Source organism: Podarcis liolepis (assembly GCF_965112155.1).
Source record: "Podarcis liolepis genome assembly, chromosome: 11".
In the NCBI taxonomy this organism is placed as follows: Eukaryota; Metazoa; Chordata; class Lepidosauria; order Squamata; family Lacertidae; genus Podarcis; species Podarcis liolepis.
In genome coordinates this window covers 34,203,010-34,219,229 of record NC_139565.1, presented here as the reverse complement: position 1 = coordinate 34,219,229, position 16,220 = coordinate 34,203,010, and the positions used below count along the sequence as shown (strand labels likewise).

Here is a 16,220-nt window from a genome sequence, read left to right as displayed (position 1 = left end):
TTTTCATGCAATTACTTTTTAAAATCACAGATAGAGAAGCAGGACAAAATGGATGTATGAATGAACATGTGTGAAACTGATATGGATCATAAATTAATTAATTAATTGATCAATCAATCAATCAATTCCTAATTCATATGCTTACCAAACTTGCTGACTCTAGCCCAGCTTTTCTCAACCTTGGGTCCCCAGATGTTGTTGAACTACAACTCCCATCACCCCTAGCTAGCAAGGCCAGAGCTCAGGGATGATGGGAGTTGTAGTCCAACAACATCTGGGGACCCACAGGTTGAGAACCGCTGCTCTAGCCCTTTGTGTAATTTATTTAGTAAAATGTGTGACGCTAGATTAGTGGCCCTGTTCATGTATATCCTTGATGAAAGTGTTTATACATAAGTAAATAAATAAATAAATTGGCCTAGTTCAGAAAGGTTTTAGTGATAATTCACATTGGGAAAAGGGCAATGTGATTTCATGTGTGCCAGCAGCTTAAAATTCCTGGCATCTCCAGGATTTCTGCCATCAGGGTTGCAAAAGTTCTCTTCCTTAGAACCACATCATTGTAGGCTTAGTTCCCTCGCTATGAACTCTGAAGATATTTCAGTGCTGTGTCATGTCTTTCATGTGAACAGTTACCATCTTGTCCACACCTCTGCAATATCAGCATCAAGTTGCACTATTTTTACATTAATCCAGCTGTTATTCTTTTCACTGTGTGGTTAAGAACCCAAAAGACATGTTCTTTATAGTACAGCAGTAATTCTGTCCATTGCATCACTTAATTTATGGCAGTTTTAATACAAAAATCAATAAACATTATTTCTAAACTGACCAAGTATGTTAATGGTGTGATATTTTTTTCTTAAAGGAAAGAGATTCTTAACTGTTTCTGGAGGGCTTTGATGTAGTGGTGCTGAGGCACAGCAAAGTGACATTGTTGTAGGGAAGTTTTATATCTTAATACTTGACTCATGTGTGGGTAAGCTATTCTTAGACATATTCGAGAATTCTGTTAAACAGAAGAGGTTACATTCAGTATAGTTTAACAGAAGGCTGCTAATTTTTTTTCCTGTGAAATTTCTTTGAGCTATATCAACAGTTGCTATAGAACACTGGCTAGAACTTCTGAAAAAGCTTTTGTAGTATCAATAGAGAAGATCATAAGCGCCATTATTGGTGAACATGTTTTGCCCTCAAAGTTCTTGTTTCCATCATAAGGCAGTTCCGCCGAGTTTGGAAGTATTCAGGTCTAGAGATGGTCATTGGCACCCAGAAGTCTAAAGTCACACCATTCTGCTCTTTTAATGTAAGTTCCATTCTACTACTGCTTCAGGGGATAAACACAGCTACTTGTTCCCACCACTTTATATGACCACAGAATTTTCAGTGGTGCGCGTTGAGTGTTTCAATTTGTGTGGAGACTTGGAATAAGAGTCTGAGTAACAGCCCTTTCCTGGGTATCTGCCTGCCACCTTAAAAAAAAAAAGATGAAAGGAAGAGGTACACAATCCTCAGGTGCAGACAATCCTAGTGCAACTCTTCTTTTTAACTGGCTCAGATTTATTAGATTAAAAAAAAAAAAAATTTCCCAGGTATATTGGGCCTTCTTCACTCAAAGCATCTGTGTCACACCATCAGGCCTAGATGATGAAACATAGCAGGATGTATACACAGATAAGGGCACAATACATACCCCTTGATAGTGTGGAAAGTATTCTGCAATTCTGGTAGTTTACAGCAGGAGAGCAGTGATTAGTAGTACTAGGAATCATCTGTCTGGTAGCGGCCTAAGATATTTGTTAACGTGTCAACTTTTCTTGATTTAACAGGATTTTTAAATTTTGCAGGCATCCTAAAACATGTTTTGAAAGATTTTCAAACTTTTACATTTTCTTTTATCAGGTTGTGTTTATACCAAATTCTGCTCCAATATCATTCGTTTCATCCGTACACAGCTTGTTGGATTGTCTTCTTATACCTTAAAAAAAACCCACAACTTCAGAACATATTTTAAGGAGTCATTTAATAAAATGACATGTAAGATACTAAAAAGTTGATGGCTAAATTAATTTTATTTTGGCAAGTATTGAAAAATATGTCATCTGTTTATTTTCATGGAAGAATGAGTGATGTGCCAGTTCTGAGAACAAGAGCTAGTCTGCCAATTTTCCAGTATAAACTTTTTTTTTAAGTGTTTAATCAGTTATAAACTTAACTATAACTGAATAGACTGTGTTTCATAGTGGGTTTTGTTGCTGTTGTTGAATTTATGCAGCATCTTCATTGTACTTCTCCATTAAGAATAGAGATCCTTGTTCTTAGGAGTGAAACAGAAAACTAAACAGGAGGGCAAAGAAAAGGGCAATGCCAGTAACAGTTAAGGCTTATCAACAGGGCTATAGTCTACAGATATCAGAGAACTATAACTCCCATCATCCTTGAATATTGGTGAAGTTGGCTAGGACTAATAGCAGTCCAGCAACCTACGGGAGCAGCACCAGTTTGCCACTCCAACTTACAGAGGAAAGTTATTATTCTATACATGCTAGAAGCAGGTAGTTTTTCAGGGGTTTTGTGTTAATATCTGAAATGCAATTATCACTTTAACAAAATAGCCACTGACATGTATCTCCTGGAGGTGCAAGAAAACTGAGATAGATTGTATGTTGTCATCTTTTTCTTACCAAGTGTCGTGTACTAGCGAAGGGAAGGAGGGTCATAGTCAGCTTGCTATATGGTACCCCAAACAACTGAGTATAGCTCAGTGTTTTCTTCTTTCCACATGCAAGTTGACCATGTTCGTTACAGTCTCATTAATTTTGATACGGATAAATACTCATTTTACAAATATGGTGCATAGGCAATAGGAGATCAATGCACTAAGCACTGTTGGATATAGAACGGGATTTGGATCCAATATCACTTTTGCTTGAACCTGGGGAATAAAGATGGGAAAAGAAGGATGGCCACTGTTTCATAAGCACCTCACAGGAAGACCCTGATGAGATCATTTTGTTACAATAAGTATTGAAAAATAACCAGGTTGCATTTCCCTAGTCCTTGAAAGGTTATCACATAATAAATCTGTTAGTCTTTAGGATGCCACAAGACTCATTGTTTTTGCTGCAGCAGACTAACATGGAATGATGGTACCTTAAAGTTCTGTGCACATGTAGATAACAACAAATGACTTCTATTGCTGAACAAAAGCTCCATCACAGAGTAGTTGGCAATTTGTCATTGTATAAATTTGAATTACAAGTGGGGGGGGGACAGAGAGAGAGAGGAGAGAGGCCTCACTGTTTCTATGGCAGCTTCTGATATATTTGCCTTCACTTGATTATCCAGTAGCATTTCAAGTGATGTCTTGCTAGTCTCACTTTTCTAGGTGCAACAATCACAGCAGGGAAATGCGTCTCTATTTTATTAAATCTAATAAAGTGTAGAACAGAAATAGCCAACATGGTACCACATTAGCTCCTTCTTGATAGAGGATAATGTTAAATACTGAGGAGAGACTGTATCTCAGTGCAGAGCACATGTTTTGCATGTACAAGGTCTTAAGTTTGCAACTCCAGTTACAATAAGCTCAGGAGGAGAGCTTCAAAAGTCATCAACCTGAGACCCTGGAGAGTTGCCAGTCAGAATGGGTAATCCTGGGCTAGTTGTAATCTAAATCAGTATAGGGCAGCTTCATATTTTCAACATGTCTTATCTGAAAAGCAGGATTCTCAAAACAATTTCCTTCGGAATGTGTGCTCCATATATAGTGGCCTTAAATTGAAGCACTCTATTCTGTGTCTTTATACTGCGCTTAGCTTTTCTCCAAAATAAGTATTATAAATATTGTTCAATGTGCACAATATTGTTCCATATGGAAGGAATATGTTATCGCCTCTGGCTGAGACTGTGGCTGCCTTGTTTCTTGAAAACTTAAACAGTTCCTTTCTTTCAAACCTCAGTATTTGATTCAGAGAACATATACAAGGGCAAGGTAGTGAGTCAACAGAGGACTGTTGCCAGAAGCTCTTGATTCGAAGAAGAGCAAAAATGTGCTACCAAGCTAATTTGTAATTAAAAAATAAGTTTATGGAGAAAATAAAATAAAGTTTCCCAATTTGCACTTCATTTCCCATTGCAGAAGGATTTGGACTTGGTAGTTTTTATTATTATTATTATTATTTTTGTAATGGCTGAAATAGTGAGAGTTCCAGTTTCTTTTCAAAAACAAGCTTCCAAATGATTGAGTGCCGTATTGCGAGGCTAGGCTCTGGTTAAAAAATGAAGCATTCTCCCCTAGTAACAGCAGGGCAGCCTGACTAATGGGAATTGAACATTTCCTTTCCTGTCATGATCCGAACAGAGAGAGGCCTTATTAAGGGTGTCTACTTCCTTTTTTTTTTAAGGGATTGTTTAGAAATCTTTATTATTTAAGCAATGTATAGGCAAACATGGCCCTTGTTGGGGTTCTGCTGTTTACCCATCTACTTTAGCAGTCACTGTGAACTCAGCATTATTGTACTGACTTTGTCTCATCACTATCTTGGAGCGTTACTTGGAGCATAAGTATTACTATTTGAAATCCCTACGCTAAATCAAAATTCCATTGCTTTTTTAGATCCCAGCTGAGTGGCGTACCTTAAGCAAACATGTATCAAATTGTATATATGGGTTCTAGAATGATGTGTTGGTGCGGGTTTGAGGGAATATCTGCAGGGGGATGTTTTGGTGGTCAGGCGCATCTAGTCTTTATAGCCAAGACTTTCCCTACCTGGGCCCTCCAGATGTTGGACCTAAATTCTTAGCAACCCTAGTCAACAGGACCAATGATAAGGACCAAAACATCTGAAGGGCACCAGATTGGCTATGGCTGCTGTAGTCCATGAATTAGTTCATTTCAACCTTCACTAGTCCAATGTCTATCTGGATGGCAGAGTACTGGACACAAACATGTGTATTTTAATCGCATGTCAATCATCCATTTCTCAGAGTTTTCAGGAAGTAAAGTTTATTATTTCCTCCTCTTAGTCTGAAGAATGGCTGAAGTCTCAGGTGGTATTGAAAAAAATGTTCAGTTACAAACGTTTTCTGCTGCCCTTGATAAAAGTCTTGACATCCCTCTATGAATGATTTTCATCAAAGCTATATCATGCAAACTGGATGTGACAGAGGATGTTTTGGACAACAATCCCTTTCCACTATAGGAGAAATGGAGAGCCCATAAAGGCTATGATGGATGCTCTAAGGCAGTTTAATGTAGCACTAGAGAAAATAGAAGCCATTACTACTGGAGGAGCTCCAGTTATGACAGGGAAAATAAATGGTGCTGTTACAGGAAATGTACCAACAACAAAATACCTGCTGTTTGGGGGAAGGGAAGTAAAACACACAGTACCAGCTATCCAGAACTAATTACCTTGCTGTAATGCCCAAAAGTGACATTCATTGTTAATTGAAATTTGACATGGATAATATTTCACATATTATTTTAGGCATTATCTCACTGTGTGCTTAAAGTTATATAACACAGGCTGAAAGTTTTGTTTTGTCAGTGCTAGAACTTAGGCATGGTTTGCTTTCTCTTGGGATGAAAAGAGAGTATTTCATATTATTTTCCTCATTGAGATCTAGTAGAAATGACATTTTATTTGGTCAATGATAAAAGAAGCATAAGGGACTTGAAACCAGAAAGATTTGTCTTTATTGAATGCTGCTGTTGCACATGCCGGGAAAAGAAGCTTGCCCCATAATATAATGGCTTTTGGGGCCATCAAACTCCTAGTGTAGGACTGCATTCCTATTTTCAGATTGCAAAACAAAAAGCTTTTTAAAAATATCACAGCTGCTATCTTCCTGTTTTCGCTCTGAATTGCTCTACAGCAGAAGATAAAACTAATTATCATTAGGTTCAATGTGTCATTAAGCATTTCCTGGCTTTCCTTCATAATAAGATCTTTTGAAAAAGAGAGTCAAGCAGAATCTTCTGTCTGACAATCCATGATACAGAAAATGGTGGGAAATCAATTTGCCTGGTAGGTTGGTGGAGGGGAAATTCTAGTAGACCCTTTGTTTCATGTCTATGATTCTGTCACATTCTTTGCAGGGAAATAATGCTTTAAGTTTCAGAAAAGTATTTTCACTTTTTGATGCTTTGTTCCTGTCCAGAAGACGCTTTTGCTCCTGTAAATGTCAGGTTGCCTCCTGCAAAATTCCAACACACATTAATCAGGAAATGTCTACTGCAGTAGCAGTTTCACCCACAAAAGATTAATTTATAACTAAACTAAGTTGATTTTTCATTTAAATAGGTTTGTGCTTGCAAAACTCAGTGTGATTCATGTTTCTTTTCATCACTGATATATAAGCCTGACATCTGGAAACTAAATGCTACTTCGCCTTTGTGGAGAGGATTTCCAGACACGAAAATTAAGGAAACTTCATATAGTAGAAAGTTTTTCAACATATGTATTTTGGCCTTCTTACTTTGTTTATACAGTCCTCTTTCTATGTCTCTATACTATTTTCTATATCTCAATCCCAGTTGGTGGCTTGGACAAAGAAAGGGGAAGCAGTAGCTTTGGAAACTGCTCTAGGAACTACACGAGCAGCGAGTTTTCCATTATCAATTCCCCAAGCTGCTAACTCTTTCGATAACCTTCATTGCATTGGCAACTATCCACAACTTGCTTTAGTGTGCCTCCATTTCATTGGTTTAACCTTGGATGTACATCAGACTTTTTAACAACTCACAAACAAAAGGACATAGTTGAGCTTATCATATAAAAGTCTTAGCACAAAAGTTTGAAAAATATAGCTTCCTTCCAAACTACTTGAGTGTTGAGTGTAAACTAAAGTAGCAACTTTGGGGGATTGATAGAGTCAGTCAAAAGTGAAAATCTGCATTTTTTTGTTTCAGAATAGTCTTGATTCAAAGGCAATCGTGTTTACATGTACCAAAGGGAGGGTAGGCTTGCTGCAGATGAGGTAAATTATCTGTATGATGTGTCTGATGTGTGCTCCAGAGTGCACAATAGGGATCACTCAGCCTATAAAGAGAAGACTTACCTGGATCTGAAATATATTTCATTTATGAATCATTTCCTGTGAAACATCCCAAAGTGATTCAACAATTTTAACAGTAAAAATGTATCTAAAAGCAATTTCAAGCCTAATACAGAGACTGGGGAAAGAATCTCCACTTAAAAGTGTTGTTGGAAAAAGAAGTTATTTAATAGGTGCCGGAAATATAATAGAGGTACCAGCTCATTGATACATAACAGGAGAGAGTTTCAAAAAGCAGGTATTTCCATACTAGAGGTCTGATTCCTACATTTGTATGGGCTCTCTTGCAGAGTGCAATGATCATTTGATTATATAAGTAGTTAAGTGATCTTCTAGGTGGTGTCGTGTAATTATTAGAGTGCCTGACTAGGATCTGGGAAACCAGGGCTCAAATCTCCACTTGGCCATGAATCTCACTGGGTGGCAGTGAGCCACTAACTCAACTCTCAGGTTGTTGTGAGGATAAAATGGGAAGGAAGAGAACTATGTATGGCACCTTGAGCTCCTTGGGGGAAAGGGGGGCTATAAATGTGATACATAATTAAATAACTAGATATCTAAACTGCGTCTCAAACTGTATAGGCCTTTGTACACCAGTACCAACACCTTATACTTAGCCTGGTAGCTAATTGGTTGCCAGTGCAATTCTTTTAGTGGTGGCGTAACATGGTGGCAGTATTCTGCCCTAGTGAGCGGTCAAACTGCTGCATTTTGCACTAGCTGCAGCTTCCAAGCCAACCTCAGGGGCAGCCCCACATAGAGTGCATTGCAACAATCCAATCTGGAGGTTGCCAATTCATGGTGTTGCAGTCCAAAAATGGCCATAACTAGTTTTTTTTAAAAATAAAAATCAGCCAGAGCTCATAAAAGGCACTCAGGTCACCTGGGCATGTCACTTTACAGAGATGAATTGAACCTACTCCTTCAGGGGCAATTGACAGTAATTGACCCCAAGACTTTGAACCTACTCCTTCAGGAGTGATTTACAATAATTGACAATAATTGATAAAATCGCAAGGTAAGTAGGTGTGTATGTGTGTGAATGAGGGGGAGAGGGAAACAACTTGAAGAAGAGTTGGTGTGTTCTTATTCACAGCACAACAAGACATGGGCAAGACATAACTGGAATGTGTGCATAAGTAGGGACGCAGTGTTATTATTTAATACCGTTGATGTCATGCACACTATCCAATAGATTTCTGTGACTTTTGTTCCATCCTTTTCTAGACAGCATTCCACATTCCAGCGACCCTGCTAGTTCAGGAGAAAATCTTATTTTCCCAGTAACAATATATTTAGTTTGAACTGTGGGAAAATGCAATATCCTTGACACAGAAAATGGTGTATAATAGCAGGATGACCTTCATTATATCAGAGCCATTATCTGATGAAACAAGATAAAGACACTATGCTGGGTACAGATACTCAAGATGTAGGTCAAAGAAAATGTTTGGGGAAAGGTTGTCAGTTCATTGTTTTAGTGCAACAGTGTTCTGACTGTTGGTAGCATAGAATTAGATTAACAACAACATGTTAAAACAACAACAACAAAATATCTAAATATACATACTGTAAAACTAAGGAGATTATATTATTTTTTGTTGTGTGAATAGTCTTAATGTTACATTTTTGTGAAAATTCACCATTTGAAATTGCTTTTGTGTCTAGATGGAAAATCAGGAATTCTAACAAAAATCTGAACGTGCATGTTATTGGTTAAGCTGATCATGGTGTTTGTGTGTGTAATTAATATTCAGTATCTTCAGCAAAACATTGCTAACAAAGTAGTGTGTATTGTATGTCAGTAAGCATCCTATATTGGGGGAAAGAACCCACCACATCAGTGATGGAGTTCCAACTTTACAGAGTGTAGGAGGGCAAGTACCTGCCTCAGTAGCTTATAACCTGCAATTCAGTAGAGCTGGAAGGGGCAGGAAGTGTATGCAAGTTGAGTTAACTGTAAGGAATGGGAACAAGGTGGTTGTGCCAAAGGCATTATAGAAATTATCCGCAAAGCTGTTAGCTGCCTAGGACAAAGGTGCTTCTCTTTGTGGCATCCCATCAGTAATGCTAATGAAGCCAGTGAGACCACAATATTTGTGTCTCTCTGATATTAGAGCATATTAGCCAGTGTCCTCGAGAGAAGAGACAAGCAGAAAGGAAAGATGAGAGAGGCGAGATCTAGAAGCACATGAGGAGTATAAATAGATTATATAGGGGAACTGGAAAGCCACCAGAAGAGAGAATTGATGGCACCATGGCTTCTCAGGCTGACTTTCTAGTTTGAAGATAGGATAGCTACCTGCTAGCTGTGTTATAATTTGTGTTTGTTAATTTTTTGTCATTGATAAAACTCTTGTTGCCAGTTCCAGGACATAGTCTTTTTCAGAAATCTGTCTTTGCTAGAAGTATTTTCATACATTTCAGATTCAGTCTAACAGCTGAGTGAAATAATATATTTTCATTCAGATTGGCATTTACTTCATAATACAGAATGGCATCAGATCACTAGCATGGATAGCAGATGGTAGCATACTTGCATGAATTGGTAGTTTGGGCTGTCTTCAGGATTAAAATAAAAGGAGCCCCAACAATTTTTAGTGTTCTTCTACATAAATTTTGTTGAATTAATAAATTTTGTGAATTTCCATTGACAAAAGGCTCTTTGATCCAGTGGAGATTTATGTGAGTGAAAAGGGGGGTGGAGTATTTTCCACAGATCCTCCCTTTCTCCTACAGTCTTCCCCACACTACTTCCCAAATTGTTCTCAATCCTCTGGAGCAGATTTGTTTGGGGCAGGACAGAGATACAAAGGAAAGGGGAAATTAGCAACAAAGTCCATTTTAGTATTTCGGGTCTAAACATGGGATTACATGTTTGCAGAATTCCAGTTTCTGGCTGGCAAGTCAGTCTTGAATGTTGGCACTTGCTGCATTTTGTTTCATTGTGTAATCAGACATGGAAATCAGTCCTGGGTCTACAAAAGTGTAGCTGGTAAATTGAGATCTGTAGCAGTGCAGATGTAGGCTGTGCTTTAATGTGAAAGAACATTCATTGGTTTCAATGTACTGTACATGTAAGTTGGTGAATAGAGAAATTAGTATTCAATCTTACAGATGGCCAGATAATTTGCTTTCCAGCCTTCCTTAACCGGGTGGCTGTGCTGGCTGGGTCTGATGGGAGTTGTAGTCCCAAACACCCATATGGCATGGGTTGGAGTGCTGGGAGGCTGGTCTAGACTGTAGTCGTATTGGACATTCTTGGTATTTGTTTGGAATGTATTTTTTTAGGCTTGAAGTATGCTAGGCTCCAGTTTAAAATCATTACATTTGATGTGTGTGTGTGGAGGGGGCGGGTCACTGCGGAGCATAAAGGTAGCCTCAAAATGTCTTCCTAGGGAATATTGTTGTACTGCAGGAATGCATTAAAAATAACTCTTGTTGTGAACCAAATGCAAATTCTTGAAATCCAGCAGTGACTAATATTCTTAGACAACTCTCATACTGCTGTAGAAGAGTTCAGTGGATCCAGTGTGGAACAGACCAAATTACGGAAATAAACATGGAATTTGTGGTACCTCTATAATTCCCTCTCCATACCTTCAAGAGAATAAGTTCTTTAAGGATTACATGTTTTTATTTATCCAGCAATTCTAATCCCTTATTTAATCCCTTTAATTTGTGTTTTCCCCAATAGCTTATTTTCTCTTGTATAGTCTTTATAAAGTGATACTCTAACATGAGCTGGTGTTCTTAAATATCTTCAGGGTGTTCTCAAAGTGTACTCATCTTACTATTTTTAATATATACTATCTATTTAATCATCTGGCCTAATATCCAGATGATTCACTACTGTGATTGCACATAGTTATAATTCGTTGGCACACTGAATCCCTGAGGCCTAAGGCTGCTTTCTGCATGTACATACTAGACTTGGGAACTGCTAAAATATTAACAAATGGCAGAAAACCTGCATACCCAGAGAACCCAGTAGAGGTCTTAGATAGCTTGATACTGTGTAAATTCATGTTTAGTAATAAATTAATAAAGTTTATTGTGCTTCTTTAAAATGTTTATATCATTCATAGCTTTGTATAATTGGTATCTCTCTTCCTGTGTCAATATGCTAAATTGTGTTGGAATATAGATTGATTATATAAATTTAGTTTTAACATAGGTCACTTTGATCACTGTTCAAAGTCTAATGAGGATACTCAAAGGACTGTCTCCTTCCATACATTCCTGTCTGCTCAGTGAGATCAACTGGTGAGATACATCCAAAGTGCCATTGGCAAGAACGTGTAAAAGTGCCTTCTCTGTTATTGTGGAACTCTTTGCCCTGGAAGATCTAGCTTACCATCATCACTATGATGCTATTCCAGTGCTGTTTGAAGATGTTTTTGTTTCAGCAGACTTTCAACCTGGCTGGAGTCTGATTATGCCTGGATTTCTCACTTTTGGTGCTTTTATCTACTGGACCTTTGTGTTCTAACTTGTTTGTGTTTTGTTGTTAAGTTTAAAATGTTTATTTTTTTAAAAAAAAGAATGTTAATTGCCTTGGGTGTTTCATTTATTAATATTTCTGTAGAGAAGTGAATATGACACATAAATAAATGAGTGTAATCTATCAGAAAGAATATTGGTCTTGGATTTAGAAGTCCTAGTCTAAAGTCTTAGATTTAGATTTATTGGTGTTTGGCAAGTTGCTATCGCTTAACCTTCCATTCCTCATCTGTAAAATGAGAACCTTAAGAACTTAACATTACAAATGCAATAATGATTGTAAACTACTTTGGATACTGAAAGTGCTATATAAATAATATAAGCATGGCTGATCTTTTTCAGGAGCATCCATTGCTTGGACAGCCTTTCTTTGTTCTTCATCCTTGCCGGACAAATGAATTTATGTCTGCGGTGTTATCCAGTTCGTATAAACAAAGCAGGCAAGTAGTATCAGTGTGAGGTTTATTAGGTTCTCATATTCACCCTAAATAACCAAGTAAAAGTGTACTGTTGTAGCCAGACAAACTCAGGTTAGAAATAAGGCACAATTCTTTAAACTTGTTCTTTATCTTATGCTGTAATAAACCTGGGGGTGTTGCTGATAGTCCTTGGACATTTTAGGAGGTGTTTCTCAAATTTCATGTTCATAATATTTACTTGGTCTTCTTTGTTATTAATGTGTGGACTAGGCTCCTCTGGAATTTCTATGATTAAAAGACTTGAGTGGAAAATATAATCTGCAGGGGCTTCTTATGGCCTCTGGCTACTCATGTATGACCCAGGGAATTCTGAGAATTTGTTTTCATTTCTTCGTCTTCAAAAGAATTGTTTGACTGTATGGTTTCAAAGATAAATGTGTGATGGGAGACAAGATTACAAGCAAGGTCTGATCGTCTAGCTTCCATGATTTGGAACTCGAGATACCCTTTCCCTAATTACTTCAGTGATTTAGAGGGACTCTGCTTAGAATATGCTAATATTTTGCAATGCTGTACCCACTGAACCCAACCTTGCAGGTCTTCAGAAGATTGTGTAAAATGTTCTTGTTTAAACAGGCTTTATGCTAGACCTAGCATCAGAGCTTTAGTAGATTTGATTTGGGAGTATGTTTTTTAGATCTGTTGAGATGTTTCATTGACAGTTCATTGTGTTGTTCTTTGTTTCATTTCTTTGGTTGCAGCTTTTATTATGTATAGATATGCTTTGTTTATAAGGAAAATCATTTTTTCTGGATTTTTACGACCTTAAAGTTGGCGGTTTCAGATTATTGTTACACAAAACTTGGAATGTCAGAACTTCCGTTTAGAGCATTTTGGGATTTCACCCTCCTCCATAGTAATGATGTGTGCAATGTTGCATCAATTTTATAAAAATTGGTAGCCATTTAAAATTATATCCAAGCTTTTAAGGACAGCTGGAGTGTAAAAAAAGCTATTTTCTTTTTGCTTTGTAGGAATACAAACTATATTATTTCATGGCTGAGTATCGTAGGCCCAATGGTGGGTCTCAATCTGCCTCTGAGTTATGCAAAAGCCAATTCTGAGCAGACTACAAGTGCTGACTAAAGAGGTAAACAAATCTTACTTAAAATTTCATATTTAAAAGCCATGTTACTCTTTTCCAATTTGTTAAATATTCTTCCGGATCTGATTATCAATGCTTAAAATATAACACTGTTTTTGTTTGTTAATATCTTCATCATCACCTTAAACCTTAAACTTGTGCATCCTTTTTATTTCTGAAGTTAGCAATTGCAGATTATTATAGTACAAGTACTTTGCATCTACCAGCTAAGATGTCTGTGATGGTGATTGGCATTCTGGCTTAGGATACTTCATCTCACCCCCCCCCCCCCATGCATATTTTATCACCATTTTTAAAAAAATTGTATTTTTCTTCTTCTGTAACTTTTGTTGTACACCACCCTGATACTTTGTACAACAGTGACACCACACACACACACACACACACACACACACACACACACGTAAAACATATGGGGAACATGTGGTTATCCAGAAATTGCAGGTCTTCAGCCGCTATCCTTTGTGGTCATTTGCCATGTTGGCTGGGGCTAATGAGGGTTAGAAACCAATGCTACTTTTCATGTAAAAATGGTGCCCAGAGTGTCATTTGCTTTTCCTTTGGTTGTATGACTTGTGCAATTGGTTCTGTAGACATTCCTCAACTGTAAAACGCATTAAATATACAGTGGTACCTTGAGTTAAGAACTTAATTTGTTCTGGAGGTCCATTCTTAACCTGAAACTGTTCTTAACCTGAGGTACCACTTTAGCTAATGGGACCTCCCGCTTCTGTTCTCATCCTGAAGCAAAGTTCTTAACCTGAGGTACTATTTCTGGGTTAGCGGAGTCTGTAACCTGAAGCATCTGTAACCTGAAGCGTCTGTAACTTGAGGTACCACTGTATATTGAAGGGCCTTCTCTTTAGTTGTGCTGCTTCTGTGGAATCCCATCCCCCTGTAACAACAACTGGCATTTTGGGCATTTGATTATGTGGGGTGGGGCTTACTTGCCTCCCCTAATATTTTATTCAATTTGGCACCCCTGCTACTTATACCCGAGCACTTTTTCTCTGCAGTGAAGCAGTATATTGAAACATTGCCAATAACCATTTTAGTAGCTGAAGGAGAGGTCACCAAAAAAATCATTAAAAAAATATCAAAATCAGGAGTGGCTTAATTTAAGCAAGTCTAGTGCATGCTGATATATCCATCCTGTTCCAGTTCCCAACCTTTGATTCTGCTTTTTATTATTTCTGTTTCAGATTCTGAACAGCAGCATGGGTAGTGGCGAAGCATAAAGATGTCCCACCAGTCCTGTGGCTCAGCTCAGACAGGAAACTGAGGATAACATCAACATCACCACAAGAAGCCTAAGCAGAGGCTATGGTTCATTAACATCCATGTGTTAATTATAACCAAGTCTTAGGAAGCAATTCTAATTGCAACAAGTATGATACATGGTCTTGGCAGGAAAGAAATGTCTGTTCTCTTTTCCCAAGCCTGATACAGTAACTGTTTTGGGGTAACTTATTTCTGAAGTAATTCACAAAGTATATCCACAAAAAGACAACACTGGTGATTGTCAAAGGAATTTAAAGTTTCTACCTACCTTAGCTTCTGTTGCTTTCAGCTGCTTCTATGAAAAGGAATAATTTTGTAGGAAATGGTTCCCTTGCTGCTGTTTTGCCTTGGCTTAGACGCATTAGCGACATTTATAAGTTACCAATACACAGATTGCGTCACACGTTACAGAAAACACTTTCCTTGAAGAATCAGCATGAAACTGCTGCTGCGCTCTTCGTGTGTTAGGATCAGACATGGTGTTTATAGGCTTCATACACATGAACATCTAGAACTGGCTGTGAGTTCTCACGTAGTCTGTACACACAGTCATATACAGGTAGCAATGCACACATATGACTTGGGACCAAAGTGGGTATGATGTGGCAGTCACAATTGTTGTTTATGTGTCTTCCCTGAAGAAGGGTGTGTAATTTTTTACCTCAGAGGTGCTGTGCAGTATGAGCACTTCCTTTTTATTACCTTTTCACAGTCACCTAAACACTTTAGCCCTCAGATTTGTTCCAATACCAGAAGTGAGCCAGGCTGTTGGGACGGGACTGGGGGGTGGATTGGCATGAGGGCAGTTTCACCTTTGTACCTCTCTGATACTACAATTAAACTTCACCACCGGCCTGTCATTATATGTGAAACAGGAAACATGGCTGCTGGTTTCCCACCTAGTTTGTTTCATGTTATTTCTACAGTGAAGCATTTTCCATGTAGGAAAAATGTAATGTTAAATGTTGACCCTAAATTAAGCTGTCTTGGCTTTAAAATGGCCCTCAATGTTTTGCATCACTTCCCCCCGCCTTCTCTTTGTGCTGCCTTTCTTCTCAGAGTAGGCTTCGTAAAAAGTACAGCTGCATTGAGAACCTGTTTAATACCAAGTAGCTTCAATTAGGACTCTGCTAAATGCCCAATAATAGTCTTCATGTTACATATGTTTATCTGGCTTATCCATTCAAGAGGTTAATTAACAGTTAATATATGAAATCAATTAGCAAAAAACGTCCAGATATTAATTTCACTTCCATTTAAATCAGTCACTGCTCTATTAATGTCAGTCACGTTGCTGAGATGCATCATAGCAGAGATATACCTCTTAGTTTCCCTCCCACTGTCCTGGACAGACTACACACAATGTGTATTTGTTACTGCATTGAGTGGGTGTTATTTAAAAGAATAAGGAATATTGTTGTTGTTGTTGTTTAGTCGTTTAGTCGTGTCCGACTCTTCGTGACCCCATGGACCAGAGCACGCCAGGCACTTCTGTCCTCCACTGCCTCCCGCAGTTTGATCAAGCTCATGCTAGTAGCTTCAAGAACACCATCCAACCATCTCATTCTCTGTCGTCCCCTTCTCCTTGTGCCCTCCATCTTTCCCAACATCAGGGTCTTTTCCAGGGAGTCTTCTCTTCTCATGAGGTGGCCAAAGTATTGGAGCCTCAGCTTCACGATCTGTCCTTCCAGTGAGCACTCAGGGCTGATTTCCTTCAGAATGGAGAGGTTTGATCTTCTTGCAGTCCATGGGACTCTCAAGAGTCTCCTCCAGCACCATAATTCAAAAGC

At 38.2% G+C, this 16,220-nt stretch overlaps 1 protein-coding gene across 5 annotated transcripts in view; it reads left to right on the top strand.

Moving 5' to 3' along the window:
* ATG10 (autophagy related 10) overlaps window positions 1-16,220 on the top strand; it is a 105,551-nt gene that overhangs the window by 79,738 nt on the left and 9,593 nt on the right. For 3 of the 5 annotated variants that reach the window (XM_083465531.1, XM_083465527.1, XM_083465530.1), the window contains exons 6-8: window positions 11,908-12,005; window positions 13,019-13,134; window positions 14,352-15,849. In XM_083465531.1, the coding sequence (XP_083321657.1) occupies window positions 11,908-12,005; window positions 13,019-13,130 (210 nt within the window). In that variant the 3' untranslated portion in view covers window positions 13,131-13,134; window positions 14,352-15,849. Of the gene's footprint in view, window positions 1-6,916; window positions 12,007-13,018; window positions 13,135-14,351; window positions 15,850-16,220 lie in introns of those variants that run through there. The other 2 variants (XM_083465528.1, XM_083465529.1) reach the window with 2 other exon arrangements.